This window comes from Protomyctophum bolini (genome assembly GCF_963924005.1).
Source record: "Protomyctophum bolini genome assembly, chromosome: 19".
Classification (NCBI taxonomy): Eukaryota; Metazoa; Chordata; class Actinopteri; order Myctophiformes; family Myctophidae; genus Protomyctophum; species Protomyctophum bolini.
The window spans coordinates 36,183,456-36,200,000 of NC_137880.1; the positions used below are offsets into that span (position 1 = coordinate 36,183,456).

General features: G+C 42.9%; 2 protein-coding genes across 8 annotated transcripts in view; one reads left to right on the forward strand and one right to left on the reverse strand.

Annotated features, from left to right (window-relative positions):
* The window catches only part of eya4 (EYA transcriptional coactivator and phosphatase 4), a 105,736-nt gene extending 90,674 nt beyond the window's left edge, over window positions 1–15,062 (forward strand). For 5 of the 7 annotated variants that reach the window (XM_080790973.1, XM_080790971.1, XM_080790974.1 and 2 more), the window contains 7 exons: window positions 278–367; window positions 1,442–1,500; window positions 1,910–2,070; window positions 6,020–6,134; window positions 8,251–8,372; window positions 12,334–12,434; window positions 13,927–15,062. In XM_080790973.1, the coding sequence (XP_080647099.1) occupies window positions 278–367; window positions 1,442–1,500; window positions 1,910–2,070; window positions 6,020–6,134; window positions 8,251–8,372; window positions 12,334–12,434; window positions 13,927–14,007 (729 nt within the window). In that variant the 3' untranslated portion in view covers window positions 14,008–15,062. Of the gene's footprint in view, window positions 1–277; window positions 368–1,441; window positions 1,501–1,909; window positions 2,071–6,019; window positions 6,135–8,250; window positions 8,373–12,139; window positions 12,241–12,333; window positions 12,435–13,926 lie in introns of all 7 variants that reach the window. The other 2 variants (XM_080790972.1, XM_080790977.1) reach the window with 1 other exon arrangement.
* Window positions 1–16,545, reverse strand: part of ccm2 (CCM2 scaffold protein) — a 421,717-nt gene that overhangs the window by 300,378 nt on the left and 104,794 nt on the right. The window lies entirely within an intron of this gene.

A 16,545-nucleotide genomic window follows, 5' to 3' on the forward strand; every position in this document is an offset into this window, starting at 1 on the left:
CCTGGAACAACATATTTTCAAATGGTGGTCGGTGGCCAAATACAGATAATTCTGGGGGTCCTTGAAATGAAAAAGGTTGAGCACCGACTGACACATAGAAACATGGGGGTTTTTTCAGAAAACTGTCAGGATTTAGAAGACATTTGTAGAATCGTCCTCAGGTCTAAATGGGTTAAGATTAATCAAAACATAAATCCAGTCTATATGACGGTTTTGGGGAAGATGATGATGATGATGATGATAGTGATGAAATGATGAGTCCTTTCTTCTTCCTCAGGACCCTCCCATGGCGGTAACACTTGGTCTACGGATGGAGGAGATGATCTTCAACATGGCTGACACACACTTATTCTTCAACGATTTGGAGGTTAGTAACGGTGATAAAAACAGACACACAGAACCGCCTAGGGTAGATAGTAGGTATCCTCACAAAAAACATGCAGTAATCCTGGTCTCTAAAACTACCTCCCCCTGGCCAGCCGAGGCGCCTGATGGAGGGGAAAGGAACTGGTTGGAATAACGTGTTCCTTCCACGCGCTACGTCTAACCAGGGAAACTCCCCGCTGTCAGGTGTAAAGAAGCAGCTTGGACTCCTCATGCATAGAAGAAAGCATGAGTTCAAGTCCGTTGCTCTCCCCAGGTTGGTGGAGGGTGTGTGTAGCCCAGGATCACATTAGATAATTGACACGGGTGAAAAACGGTTTACAAAATCGTGGGATCATTTTTTTAAATTAAAAATAAAAATTAAACAGACACACGGACACACTACATCATCTACATGGCTAAAAGTTTCCTTTGGAAGTCTTCACCATGCTGCTCGTCGGCTTTTGCCATGTTTTAATATTTTGAAAAACATTTTAAAAAAATATTTCAAATACCCCCGATCTACAAGCTCACACTATTTCAATGTACTGTAGATCAGCAAGTTGAACTATTTCATTTAACATGTTTTTTCAAAATAGTAAAATGTGACTCATACGTTTAGGGATAAGGTATAAGTATATAAATGAGTGGGCTATAAATGAATGAGAGATACTCCCCCCTAGTGGTATGAAACCATATCACAGAATCAGATTTCAACAGGTTTACTATAGCCTGGAAGTAACCAATGGAGGGGCGGATCAGACTAGCGCTGGAAACGGACGCTGGCTCCCTATTGGTGCACCAGCCTATTTATTTACCCGACATTTAATATGATTATGTCAGAACGTAAACAAAATAAATAGGGCTATAAGTGGTTAATAATACGTATACATTACCCTGTTATTGAACTGAATCTATTATCGTGTGTGTGTGTGTGTGTGTGTGTGTGTGTGTGTGTGTGTGTGTGTGTGTGTGTGTGTGTGTGTGTGTGTGTGTGTGTGTGTGTGTGTGTGTGTGTGTGTGTGTGTGTGTGTGTGTGTGTGTGTGTGCGCATGCGCGTGTGTGCGTGCGTGTTTAGGAGTGTGACCAGGTGCACATTGATGATGTGTCGTCAGATGACAACGGCCAGGACTTAAGGTGAGAGTTCAAGACTTCTCGTTTTTATAATCCGTGACCTAATTATTGTGTATAAAAATTAAAAATGTGAATAATTTGTAATGTAATAAATCAAAACTCATTCATAAACAATTATGTATAGGCCTGCTTGATTATGGATAACAATTATTGCTTGCATGATTTATTACGATTGGCCGTTTTAAGGATAAAGATAACTAGATAACAATAAATAAAGTATATGCAAGAAAGAAACATACACATGATCACAACATCATTTACATTTTTATTATATATCCGAGCCGTTCTTTACAAAAAGAAAAGATAACAGATCTCACAGTCCTGAATAATAATGAATAAATTAATGGTTTTGTGTTCCCCCATGAAGAGCAAGAGTTTTGTAATAAAACATAATCATTATTGTTATTGACAGTACTTACAGTTTTGCAACTGATGGCTTCCATGCAGCTGCGACCAGCGCCAACCTGTGCCTGGCCACGGGGGTCCGCGGCGGGGTAGACTGGATGAGGAAGCTGGCCTTCCGCTACCGGCGAGTCAAAGAGATGTACACCACATACAAAAACAATGTGGGGGGTAAGAGAGAGAGTCAAAGAGATGTACACCACATACAGAAACAATGTGGGGGTAAGAGAGAGAGTCAAAGAGATGTACACCACATACAGAAACAATGTGGGGGTAAGAGAGAGAGAGTCAAAGAGATGTACACCACATACAGAAACAATGTGGGGGTAAGAGAGAGAGTCAAAGAGATGTACACCACATACAGAAACAATGTGGGGGTAAGAGAGAGAGTCAAAGAGATGTACACCACATACAGAAACAATGTGGGGGGTAAGAGAGAGAGAGTCAAAGAGATGTACACCACATACAGAAACAATGTGGGGGTAAGAGAGAGAGTCAAAGAGATGTACACCACATACAGAAACAATGTGGGGGGTAAGAGAGAGAGTCAAAGAGATGTACACCACATACAGAAACAATGTGGGGGGTAAGAGAGAGAGAGTCAAAGAGATGTACACCACATACAGAAACAATGTGGGGGTAAGAGAGAGAGTCAAAGAGATGTACACCACATACAGAAACAATGTGGGTGGGGGTAAGAGAGAGAGTCAAAGAGATGTACACCACATACAGAAACAATGTGGGGGGGTAAGAGAGAGAGTCAAAGAGATGTACACCACATACAGAAACAATGTGGGGGGTAAGAGAGAGAGTCAAAGAGATGTACACCACATACAGAAACAATGTGGGGGGTAAGAGAGAGAGTCAAAGAGATGTACACCACATACAGAAACAATGTGGGGGTAAGAGAGAGAGTCAAAGAGATGTACACCACATACAGAAACAATGTGGGGGTAAGAGAGAGAGAGTCAAAGAGATGTACACCACATACAGAAACAATGTGGGGGGGTAAGAGAGAGAGTCAAAGAGATGTACACCACATACAGAAACAATGTGGGGGTAAGAGAGAGAGTCAAAGAGATGTACACCACATACAGAAACAATGTGGGGGGTAAGAGAGAGAGTCAAAGAGATGTACACCACATACAGAAACAATGTGGGGGTAAGAGAGAGAGTCAAAGAGATGTACACCACATACAGAAACAATGTGTGGGGTAAGAGAGAGAGTCAAAGAGATGTACACCACATACAGAAACAATGTGGGGGGTAAGAGAGAGAGTCAAAGAGATGTACACCACATACAGAAACAATGTGGGGGTAAGAGAGAGAGTCAAAGAGATGTACACCACATACAGAAACAATGTGGGGGTAAGAGAGAGAGAGTCAAAGAGATGTACACCACATACAGAAACAATGTGGGGGGTAAGAGAGAGGGAGTCAAAGAGATGTACACCACATACAGAAACAATGTGGGGGGTAAGAGAGAGAGTCAAAGAGATGTACACCACATACAGAAACAATGTGGGGGGTAAGAGAGAGAGTCAAAGAGATGTACACCACATACAGAAACAATGTGGGGGGTAAGAGAGAGAGTCAAAGAGATGTACACCACATACAGAAACAATGTGGGGGGGTAAGAGAGAGAGTCAAAGAGATGTACACCACATACAGAAACAATGTGGGGGGTAAGAGAGAGAGTCAAAGAGATGTACACCACATACAGAAACAATGTAGGGGGTAAGAGAGAGAGTCAAAGAGATGTACACCACATACAGAAACAATGTGGGGGTAAGAGAGAGAGTCAAAGAGATGTACACCACATACAGAAACAATGTGGGGGGTAAGAGAGAGAGAGTCAAAGAGATGTACACCACATACAGAAACAATGTGGGGGTAAGAGAGAGAGTCAAAGAGATGTACACCACATACAGAAACAATGTGGGGGGTAAGAGAGAGAGAGTCAAAGAGATGTACACCACATACAGAAACAATGTGGGGGGGGTAAGAGAGAGAGTCAAAGAGATGTACACCACATACAGAAACAATGTGGGGGGTAAGAGAGAGAGTCAAAGAGATGTACACCACATACAGAAACAATGTGGGGGGTAAGAGAGAGAGTCAAAGAGATGTACACCACATACAGAAACAATGTGGGGGGGGTAAGAGAGAGAGTCAAAGAGATGTACACCACATACAGAAACAATGTGGGGGGTAAGAGAGAGAGTCAAAGAGATGTACACCACATACAGAAACAATGTGGGGGTAAGAGAGAGAGAGTCAAAGAGATGTACACCACATACAGAAACAATGTGGGGGTAAGAGAGAGTCAAAGAGATGTACACCACATACAGAAACAATGTGGGGGTAAGAGAGAGAGTCAAAGAGATGTACACCACATACAGAAACAATGTGGGGGTAAGAGAGAGAGAGTCAAAGAGATGTACACCACATACAGAAACAATGTGGGGGGTAAGAGAGAGAGTCAAAGAGATGTACACCACATACAGAAACAATGTGGGGGTAAGAGAGAGAGTCAAAGAGATGTACACCACATACAGAAACAATGTGGGGGTAAGAGAGAGAGTCAAAGAGATGTACACCACATACAGAAACAATGTGGGGGGTAAGAGAGAGAGAGTCAAAGAGATGTACACCACATACAGAAACAATGTGGGGGGTAAGAGAGAGAGTCAAAGAGATGTACACCACATACAGAAACAATGTGGGGGGTAAGAGAGAGAGTCAAAGTGATGTACACCACATACAGAAACAATGTGGGGGGTAAGAGAGAGAGTCAAAGTGATGTACACCACATACAGAAACAATGTGGGGGTAAGAGAGAGAGAGTCAAAGAGATGTACACCACATACAGAAACAATGTGGGGGTAAGAGAGAGAGTCAAAGAGATGTACACCACATACAGAAACAATGTGGGGGGTAAGAGAGAGAGTCAAAGAGATGTACACCACATACAGAAACAATGTGGGGGGTAAGAGAGAGAGTCAAAGTGATGTACACCACATACAGAAACAATGTGGGGGGTAAGAGAGAGAGTCAAAGTGATGTACACCACATACAGAAACAATGTGGGGGTAAGAGAGAGAGAGTCAAAGAGATGTACACCACATACAGAAACAATGTGGGGGTAAGAGAGAGAGTCAAAGAGATGTACACCACATACAGAAACAATGTGGGGGGGTAAGAGAGAGAGTCAAAGAGATGTTGTTTTCGTCGACTAAAACTAAGGCGAAAAATGTTCGTCGACTACCTTTTTTCACTGACAAAACTAAATAAAAACAAATCTATGATGACTAAAACTAAGACTAAATATACTGACAATTTCGTCAACAAATAAAAACTAGACTAAAATGTTAGTAAGGGACTAGTGGACAAAGAGATCCAGTTTTATGCTGGGTTGCATGCTGAAAATAGCAGATACCGTATGCAATCTCACAACGCGTCGCGCTGCGACGCGTTGTGAGACCACTTTCAACCTGCCATGTCTATTTTGGACGAGTCCCAACCAAACCGTTTTAAGGTCAACCACACCAATGCAACTCCGGTGTGGTTTGGGCTTAATGGTTTGGTTCCATTTGTACCAATCATTATGAACCCCTCAAGGTCACCCACCAGACCCCACTTTGAGAACCTCTGGTCCAGAGGTAGTTTTTCACCCACCAGACCCCACTTTGAGAACCTCTGGTCTAGAGGTAGTTTTTCACCCACCAGACCCCACTTTGAGAACCTCTGGTCTAGAGGTAGTTTTTCACCCACCAGACCCCACTTTGAGAACCTCTGGTCTAGAGGTAGTTTTTCACCCACCAGACCCCACTTTGAGAACCTCTGGTCTAGAGGTAGTTTTTCACCCACCAGACCCCACTTTGAGAACCTCTGGTCTAGAGGTAGTTTTTCACCCACCAAACCCCACTTTGAGAACCTCTGGTCTAGAGGTAGTTTTTCAGTCACTTGAAGCTCCCTCTGGTATGGTTCAGCTTTGGAATTAGTCCACATTTCTGTCACTTCACATTCTGCCAAAAGGTCTCTTAAGCACTTTAACCCTGGCATCCCTATTTTGGGCAGATTTTCAAACGTTGTTTTTTTTCTCCTCCGATTCTCGTAGGTCTGCTGGGCCCAGCTAAGAGGGACGCCTGGCTCCAGCTGAGAGCAGAGATCGAGGCTCTGACAGACTCCTGGCTCACCAACGCACTCAAGTCGCTGTCCATTATCAGCTCTAGGTAGGGCTTTCACTTCTAGTGATGTTTACTAGTCGACTAGTTGAATAGTTGACTAGTTGCTTAAAGCCCTAGCTCTAGGTGCCTCCTCCAAATTCACCCATCTAAACTTCAGTCTTCATCCAATCATGTATCCAACATTCCACCCATCCAGTGGCGTGCACAGATACGTGTAAATCTGACATTAAGACAAAGTAATTACCATATTTGTCAACTTTCCTTGTGCATGTGGTGCAGGTGAAAATTAAGGCAAAATGACTTTGCTGTAATTCTTCAATGAAGAGTGAGTGTGCATGATAACTTCATTAATTAGGAGGAACTGTGTTGGTTGGTACAGAGTAGACGTTACATTAAGATACAAAACTTATATCATAAATTAATACTGAAACCAGATATAATCATTAAGGAAAGTTTATGCATGCACCACGTACTATTGTAAACTCTTAATTTCCATTTTCCAGCCATTCAGTTGCAAAAGAAGACCCACAGGTTGAGACATAGAGACAAAGTGAACCACAGAAAACACATTGGTGAAGTGTGTGCTTCTTAAAGCAGAGATTGAGAGTTCAAAACCTCAGCCTCGTATGTTTTGTCTTTAAAAGTCTGCAAGCTGGCTCTAATACTTCACGGAAGAGCATGCCAGAATGAGAATATGGACAAAATATGTTCAATTAAAATGATGTATTATTTATTTCCCAAGTGATGTTGTGGATACAGTGAAAAAGTCAGATCCTCTGTAGGCTACAACTAGGGTATACAGTAGAGATAGCAGTGTTGTTTTCGTCGACTAAAACTAAGACGAAAAATGTTCGTCGACTACCTTTTTCCACTGGCGAAAACTACATTGAAACTAAATGAAAACTAAGCTATGATGGCTGAAACTAAGACTAAATATACTGACAATTTCATAGACAAATAAAAACTAGACTAAAATGTCAGGGAGGGACTAGTGGATAAGACAAGAGATCCAGTATAAGTCATTTTACACTTGGTTGCATGCTAAAAATGCGATGAGTTGTGAGCTTGTATATCAACTATTTTCAGCAAGTGTAAAACAGCAGCATCAAGGCCCGCCCAAAATACATTGTAGTCGACTAAAACAACCGTAGTAGTCGACAAAAATATCATGATATTTAGTCGACTAAAACTAGACTAACACTAAAACTTTCCAGGTGGCTAAAATGTGCCTTCAAACTAAATTAAAACAATTCAAAAGACTAAATGACTATGACTAAAACCTGCATGAAATCAAAAAATTTGCTGTCAAAATCAACACTGCAATCATCACCATCTCAACATTTCCATAACCGTGTTAGTTATTGCCACCTGCGTCTTCCATGCTTCTGTGGTCCTGTGGGGAAATGCCAATGCTTTGTCAACAGAAGGGTTTGTGGTCTGAAACCACCAGTGGAAACATTTTCTGCATCTTCTAAATCCCACCACCATGCATGCGCACGGTCCAGTTTAGACTTCACTGATACTTTCCATACTTTCCAGTCTGTAGCACGAGGGATGTGTTAGAGTTTCGTAAACACACACGTTTTTGTGGTTCTAGAAGACTGTTCACTGTTGGGGAATGTAGTTTCTATAAAAATGTATTTTAGAAAATGTATTTTCAAATGACATTAAACCAACATGACTACAAAAAGTACATTTAACCCATTCTGGGCGGGAACACCTTTTGGTGTTTATAGCATTATGATCTACAAACTACGAGCTTGTAGATCTGCTTATCTTGAAAAGTCTTGAAAATGTGGTGCAAATCTTTTGAATATATTCCTTCAGAGCGAACGTTTTAAGTCAGATCTTTGCTTCTGGGGGGACCCTAGAACAACATATTTTGAAATGGGGGTCGGTGGCCAATTAGTAATTACATATTATTTTTGAGGGTACTTGACATGAAAATGCTTGAGAACCACTGACATAATAGAAACATGGGTTTTTTCAGATTTTCAGGTCTAAATGGGTTAAACCAACCTGATACATACTGTATTTTTTAAATGTGTCATCTTGCCAACCCGCCGCATTGCCACTGCCCTGCATCCATCAAATGTCATACATCTACCCATATCCATTAATCTAATTTATCTCTGTCTCTGTCTCCTTCTTTCTCCCACAGGAGCAATTGTGTAAATGTGTTGGTGACCACGACACAGCTCATACCAGCGCTGGCTAAAGTTCTCTTGTATAGTCTTGGATCTGCTTTCCCAATAGAGAACATTTACAGCGCAACCAAAATTGGTAAGAGACACTACTAGCACGACGCCTTCCAACCACCATGTTGTAATGAACCTCAATTCAGAAGATTACCTTGCAGACGGCTTATTGATTGATTGATTGATTGATTGAAAAATAATATCTTTTCAATGACGGATGTAGCCACTACGACCACATTAATGTCCCAAGAAACCAGCTACTGTAGCCTAGCCACCGAGTCTGCTACGCTCTGAGTGAAAAGCACGGCTGAATTCTTTGTTTTGATTAGCCGTGCCATTATCGTGGTTTAAGCACGGCTAGAAAGCTTTTTTTTTTTTTTTTTAACTCCCTTTACAAATCTCTTCGCCAAAAATAGCTGGTCTACAAGCTCTTGTGAGCTGTTTTCGGCTGAACGTTAGTTTTCGATCATGGCATGCCAACAATATGGACGCTAGGGTTCACGTAGAAACATATAATCTTCTATTTTATACTATTTTTGTTTTTGTGAACGCAGTGAGAACTTACTATGAGACCTAGCAGATCATGTCTGTCTGTCTGTCTGTCTGTCTGTCTGTCTGTCTGTCTGTCTGTCTGTCTGTCTGTCTGTCTGTCTGTCTGTCTGTCTGTCAAATATGGAGTGTGTTGCATCAGCAATCACTCAGCTCTATATATGGGCACAAAAGGGGCCAGGTCCACATATACAGTAACAGCGGGACAGACACACAGACAGACAGACAGACAGACATGATCTGCAGGGTCTCAGCTGCGTTCGCTTCCCGCGTTTGCGCGTCTTACTGGTATACCGTATACAGTCATACATATTCTATGCTGTAGGCTACATGTAGCTCTCCAAACTAATGGAAAGAGGCACATAGGCCTATTTGTTTGCTAGTGGCAAGATATGGTTGTCATAGATGGTCAAACGTGCTGCACATTTTCAGTCGTATTTTTCGCTGCCACGCCTACATCAGAAAGGCCACATCCATCCACACACCACGGCCAAGGTTTCCTCTTGCGATACTTACGGAATCTCAGTGCTGACAGATTACGTTATAGTGCCTGCAGTGGAACTCAGAGAAAACGGATAAGTCTGGGCCGAGTGCTCTAGATTACCACGCTCAAACTAGACACCGATCTGAATTGGGCTAAACTGAGTGAAAGTGTGACCCCCACATGATCCGGCATTAGAAGGAAACGCACGCGCACACACACACACACACACACACACACACACACACACACACACACAGATACATGCACACTCTCTCCTCCACATAAGCCCACTTTATATACTTTGTCGTGTCACGGTTCAGTGCACCACAAGGTATAAATAAGCATTAGTGTAATCTGGTTATACTTTTAACAAAATGCCATTTTCACTGCACTTTGTATGAGTATTGATGTGTATTCTGTGTTATTATACCCTCCACTGAAACCGTGCAGCAAATGTCTATACAGTACACAACATTGCATTGCCTGGCTTAGTGCGTTCTACATCTCACATTAAAACACACACCCGCCTCGAAACTTATATGGAAACTTCTTCATTTAATCCTGAATAATATGCATCTATTCTCCAGTTAATGTTAACCTAAACCAGGCCTTTTCAAAAAAATTGTCCACATGAAGAACCCCCCAAATAGACATATTCTGCCTATTCTGAAATTAATTTTCTAAAGTGGAACATTTTGACAATATAAAGGACAACATTTATAATTTTACTTTCTAATCGGCCCACTTGGTGCCCCCTGGTGGATGCCCGCAGTCGCTACTTTGAAAATCCACCGTCCTGAACATCATCATCGTCGTGGCGTCATTAATATTGTAGTTGTCACCTCACCTGCTCCCCATCTGGCCTGGCGGGCCTGTATACCTCTGACACGGAACGCCCTCTGACACGCTGGGCGGACGCCACGCTTTCCACACGGACTCTGCCTGAACCCTTCCAAAGTTATGCTAATGTGCCGTGACTGACTGTGGCCAGCCCCAAATTCAACCATGTATCAATCTGACTGGAGGAAACAAACAACTTCCATAAAAAGGAGAGAGAGAGAGAGAGAGAGAGAGAGAGAGAGAGAGAGAGAGAGAGAGAGAGAGAGAGAGAGAGAGAGAGCCAAAGTTCCCAGGAGAGGAAGCACGAGCCAAGTCTGTGCATGTGTCAGTGCGTGCGCGTGTGTGTGTGTGTGTGTGTGTTCCCTGTGTCCGTGACCTTTGCGTTACGCCCAAATCATCCCCGCGGTGCCTTAATTGAAGTGGACGTAGTAATGTGGTAACCATGACAACTCTCTCTCCTGAGGTTGGAGACACAAGCAAGTGTTTCAGGTTAGATGCCACGTCTCAGAAAGCACGTCCACACACACACCGTCTGTCTGTCCTTCTGCAGAGGTAGAAAGAGACGTGGTTCTCAATAGCCTCGGTCCCAGGCTTACTTATCTGCGAAAAGAAAAGCCTGGTCACAACCTAAGGCAGAGAAGCTATCGGCGGTTGTATCCTCCGGAACAGCCGTCAAATGTATTTCCCCCGGATACGATATTTTCCCGACCAATCACAACACTTGTTTCATTCACAGAGAATGTAAACTGATTTGTAAAGCATCAACGATTTCACTTCCGCTAAAATCCCGCAACATCCGCTGATAGTCTTTTCAGCTTAGGTCTTGCCCAGGGTGCGTTCTCAACCTTTTTGGATCTCGAGGACCCCCAGTTTGATTTGATGCACCTCCAGGCACGTAACCTGACAGCATTGAGTTCACATTAAAGTTCCCTCCTCCTCCTCCTACCTTGATCTGGTCTCTCTCAGGCAGAAACGATGAACCCGGAAGCAGCAGGACAAAAAATCTGATATCTCCATAATACTTTCGAGTTGTTAGTCCTGTTAGGTTGTGTTTACATTACAGCACTTGATTGCGTTACACACGCTGGACGTGCGGGCGTGTATAAGCACCGCCCACACTGACCCACATATGACTGAATGTGTGGCTCCAGGCAGCCCCGTAGGGATTATCGAGCGCTATTCTCCCGTCACATAGCCTACTTGCCGAGTGTGTGGCTCGCTCTGGTGGGCGCAAAGCGTACTGTAGCTACTTTTGTGGAATTAATAGTTTTATTAGGTTAATATTTTGCTATGTGTTTGTAACCGTTTTAGAAAAGCAATAAGCCACAAGAGGTCCCAGTTTACCCTGGATTTTTACAATGGCTGAGAATGAATTGATCTATTGATTGGGTTATATTGTGTTTATTGATCGTGTTTATGTGCAAAAGAAAGGACGGTTTTATTTGAGTCCTGCTTTTTGCCACACAATGAGTGAATTGGAAACGTGGCACATTTCTCCGTCACAGAGCAGTGAGAGAGCACACAGACGCAAACAAACAAAATATACTCAATATTTGGTCTTAGAATCATATGCCCAAGTAGCAATTACCAAAGTTCAACATTGCTTTAAATTTAGGACACGACTTCTGTCATTATCTCCACTCTTCCGTTGTGGCGTTTAACCATTTACCAAATCCGTTTGAACCGAAGCGCGTCCCAGGCATGTTGCCCTGTGTCAAAGTGTCAGGATTGATCAGAGTGAGACCTCTGTTATCACGGAACAAAACTGTGTCTATATTTGTGTGTGTGTGTGTGTGTGTGTGTGTGTGTGTGTGTGTGTGTGTGTGTGTGCGTCTGTCTCCTCTCATCCCTCACTCCACCATTCCTGATTTACACAAGCCTGTCTCATTCATTCCTGTCTTTTTCATTTCCGTCTAAACCGCCAAAAAGTTAAAGGAAAAGAAAATCTGTTGTGTTGAGCCGTTGTTGTTTGTCTCCAGGCAAAGAGAGCTGTTTTGAGCGTATAGTCAACCGCTTTGGCACTAACATTACATACGTTGTGGTTGGAGATGGGAGAGACGAAGAGCATGCGGCCAGCCAGGTAAAAACGCACAAAATAACAAATAAATAAACTCTGAACTTTAACCCCTCCTTCCTTCCTCCCCCCTTTTGTTTATTTTGTATTTTTTTGCAGGCAAAGAGAGTTGCTTTGAGCGCATAATGCAAAGGTTTGGCAGGAAAGTAGTGTATGTTGTAATTGGGGACGGTGTGGAAGAGGAGCAGGCGGCCAAAAAGGTAATGGTACCAGCGACGTTCGCCTCACCGTGACCCCCCCACCCGCCCGCCCGCCGGCCCGCCTATTCCACACAGCGCCGCCCGCCCGCGAGCGCTGACTGGACCCAAAGCCTGCCTTTCTTTGCTGTGTGTGTGTAGTGGTTTTGAGTTGGTCGTTTTTAACTTGCTGTTTGGGGGTTTTTGTTTTGGTCCCACTTTTGTTTGTTTTCATGAGATTAAATTAGACTTTTGATCTCAACTTGATAGGTTTGGGGTATTGAGATTGTGAGACTTGACCAGTGTTGTACATTTTGTACCATTAAAAAAAGAAAAACATCAAAATTATTTAATTTTTTTAAGCCATGATAATAATTTTTCATTTCATTGTAAACACAAGTTAAGAGTTTTGTAAGCGTAAATGCATGGGAGACTAAATGTGCACACAGTGTTTAAGTTTATAACGATCTCATGTCTAGACCTTTGCGTGAATTAACTCTCGTGCAGTAAGTAACACGCAGTAGTGTTCTCGTCCGTCGTTATAAGAAGCCCCGAGTTAAACTTGGCTGAGTGAGTGAGTGTGCACCACAAAACAATGCACCCAAAACAGCAGATCTGCAGCTTGTGTAGATGTGTTATTTTTGGTGGCCGGCAGACGGCACCCCCCCCCCCCCACCCCCCCCCCCCCCCACCGCAAGGAATGATTGACTGACTGGATTTTCCAAAGGATGGCACGGGTGGGCGACGTACACTCCACTGTTTGGAATCTGTTTCTCATTCATCCGTCGGTCGGTGATGTTACCGTTCTACTACTAAGTGTACGAGACAGGAAAAGAGCCTGTATTGCTCTCTCCAGTGCACATTCCTTAAGCCATTTAGGACCAGATTCAACAGAATGTCTGCTCAATCATAATCTGAAAATAAAACCACGTTTCTATGTCAGTTGATGCATTTGGCCGCCGACCCCCCCCCCCCCCCCCCCCCGTTCGCTCTGAAAGAATATATATTCCAAATTTTTGCGCCACATTTTCACGATTTTCCAAAAAATAGCAGATCTACAAGCTCCTATAGCGCGGCACTATGAGCTTGTAGATCTGCTATATAACATAATGCTTAAAACGCCACAAAGGGGTTCCCGTCCTGAATGGTTTTAAGCAGGGAGTTATGTTGTGTGTGTGTGAGTCTTGCGTCGTCTTCAGCTTTGGGGCACAGTTCATATAACGCTGCAGGGTGCTGCTGGGAAGTGTTTTTAGCGTACAGTAGGAATGCATGGATTTTGGTTTTTGTTTGCGGTGCTTTTTATATATATATATATAAGCCAAGCAGCTATCTATCTATACAAGCTACAGTAGTGTAGCTTGCATGACCTTTGGGTGGCGGTGTGTGTGACAAACATGATAAAATAATGACTATACAGTAGGCCTACTATAATGTGCATAAAATGTTGACTTGTCTATTGCTTTTTCATCTAAGTGTCTCTGTGTGTGTGTTTGTATTCGTCTGTCTGCCTCTACAGCACAACATGCCCTTCTGGAGGATATCGAGTCACTCTGATCTGCTGGCGTTACATCAAGCACTGGAGTTTGAGTACCTGTAACTGTATGACGTGATAATGGACACAATGCAATGTTAACCATTTAAAAATGGTTCAGCAATGGGCCCATGGCAGCCCCCCCTTCTTTTGTATACCTATTTAAGAAAAAAAAAAAAAAAAAAAAAACTAAAACAAAACAAACAAAAAAAGAAACACAATACACTGCAACTTTTTTGTCATTGCTTTGTTGTTCCTTGGTTTTTTTTGTTTTGTTTTTTTGATGAATATCTGGATTTACATACTCTGAATGGTCTTAAGAAGAGGAGAGAGAGAGAAAGAAGAGAACAGTGGGCACATACCCGTCGGTTATGCCCCCGTGTTTGTGGACTTCTAATGCCCATGATGCAACAGTAGCAGTGCAGCTCTATACCCGAGACCCTGTAAACCTCTAGATCTCCCTTGTTGGCCAAGGAGGACTTTTTATTCTTTGACCGTCCGTCCGTCCGTCTGTCCGTCGTCCACCAGATGTTTGGTTTCCTGCAGAGTGGGAGGCTCGCCGCAGGTTCTTCAAGTATAGGACAGAACTCTGATCCAACACCTGGGGATTCTGGGAAGAATCGTCTCCACCACCAAATCATGAATTTGAAATGTTAAAAGTTGTTGTGGTTCTCAAAACTATTTCAAGGACTCCCCTCATAACTCTTGGTGTGTACGAATGCACTCTCACGCAGTCACGGTCCGGACCTGTGTCCATTTCGAACCCCCTCCCTCGAGGTACCCCTGAGGGTCACTACTGGAACCCAACTTTGAAAACCACTGCATATAAAGGGAATACTGGTTTATACTTGGTTGTGCACAATGTCACTCACCGGGAATAGCACATCTACAAGCCCACAGTGCGTAGCTTATACAAGTGAGCTTTTATATCTGCCGTTTGTGGTGTTGCGCGAGTCTGTACAGTATGTATAACAGGGCTTGAATGTGTGCAGGGACAGCAGCAGTGTGTGTGAACACTAATTCTTTGACAACTGTTAATATTCCGGCCGTGGGTCACTCTGAAGTCTGAACACTAAACATAATAATAGCTGAAACTCATGTAAATTATTTACAGTAAACTTAAGGGGAGGTGGGGGTGGGGGGGGGGGCAGTGGATTTTTGTGAATGAAGATTTTAACTTTTGTTCTCTGACTGGGGTTGTTTTTTTAAGCTTTTTTTTTTTTTTTTTTTTTTGGACAAGGAGAATGTGCGTCATGTGTTTGTGCCTTATTAACGTTTTTGTGTGTTTGTCCATTTTCTTTATTCAGAAAGGTGTATGTATGTAGATATAAAGGAGGAAACTAAACCTGTCGACCCATGCATTTTCTGTTGCATTGCAATATTAATAAATTAATACCACTATTTAGATATTGACAATATATACACTTACAAAACACACCCACCTTATACGCTTTCAAGGACATTTGAACACTTATTTTGAGAACTTTGCGTGAAATGCCAGATTAAAATTAGCGAGTGAGTCAACTGAAACTTGGGGTCTATTGCCATGCATTGTTGTTGGTATTATAATGCAATGTTTACTTTTAAGTGTACATATAGCTGAACTCGATACTCATTTCCATTGAATAGAATTATCCCATTTGACCCCATCTAGCATCAAATATCTCATCTCTGTAGTTTAAAAATATCAAGTCCCGTAATATTAGGTTTACCTGGACATGTCCCACTGGGAGGAGACCCCCGGGGGCAGAGCAAGGCGCAGTTGGAGGAAACATCGACTCACTGGCCTTGGAACGTCTCAGGATCCCAGAGGAGGAAGTCACTAATGTTGCTCTGGAGGAGATGGAAGTCTGGAGCTCTCTGGTTGGAGATGTTGCCCCCGCGACCCGACTACAGATAAGCGGTTGAAGATGGATGGATGGACGGACATTAGCAAGCTCAGCGTTATGATTACTGAAAGCATTCATCTTTTACCTCCAAGTAAAAACGATGGTAAGACAATTACGATGAAATGTGTGCATTTGAAGAAAAGTTACACCTCCGTTTTACAGAAATTGGTCTTTAAAGGCCATCTGATTTGGTCCTACTTAATCCCTCCCTCTCGTTGCCTCCAAATGAGCATCCCCTCTTTGTTTACAATGTCATTGTTGATTTTCACATGCGGGATTCACTAATGGCATGTCATATACACATAATAATAATAATAATGAATTGCATTTTTATGGCGCTTTTCTATGCACTACGTGCCTACTCAAAGCGCCTACAATGGTTCATTCATTCATACATTGGGAGGTGAAGCGGCGAACAGTCAACGCCAGCGTCCTCACTTCCAACCCCCAATCCAACCCTTGATGCTGAGTGTCAACCAGGGATGCATTTGGGTCTCATTTTTACAGTCTTTGGTATGACCCGGCCGGGGATCGAACCCCCGGACACTCTAACCACAGCTGCCACATACACAGGTAGGCCTACACACCCTACAGTATGCCTTCTTCACGTGATAAGCTGCAGCTGCAAATAATATTTTCCAACCCCTTATTCTAAAAAAACGATAAAATTTTAAATACAGTAAAAAAAAAAACCAACCCCACAGTATTATTATTA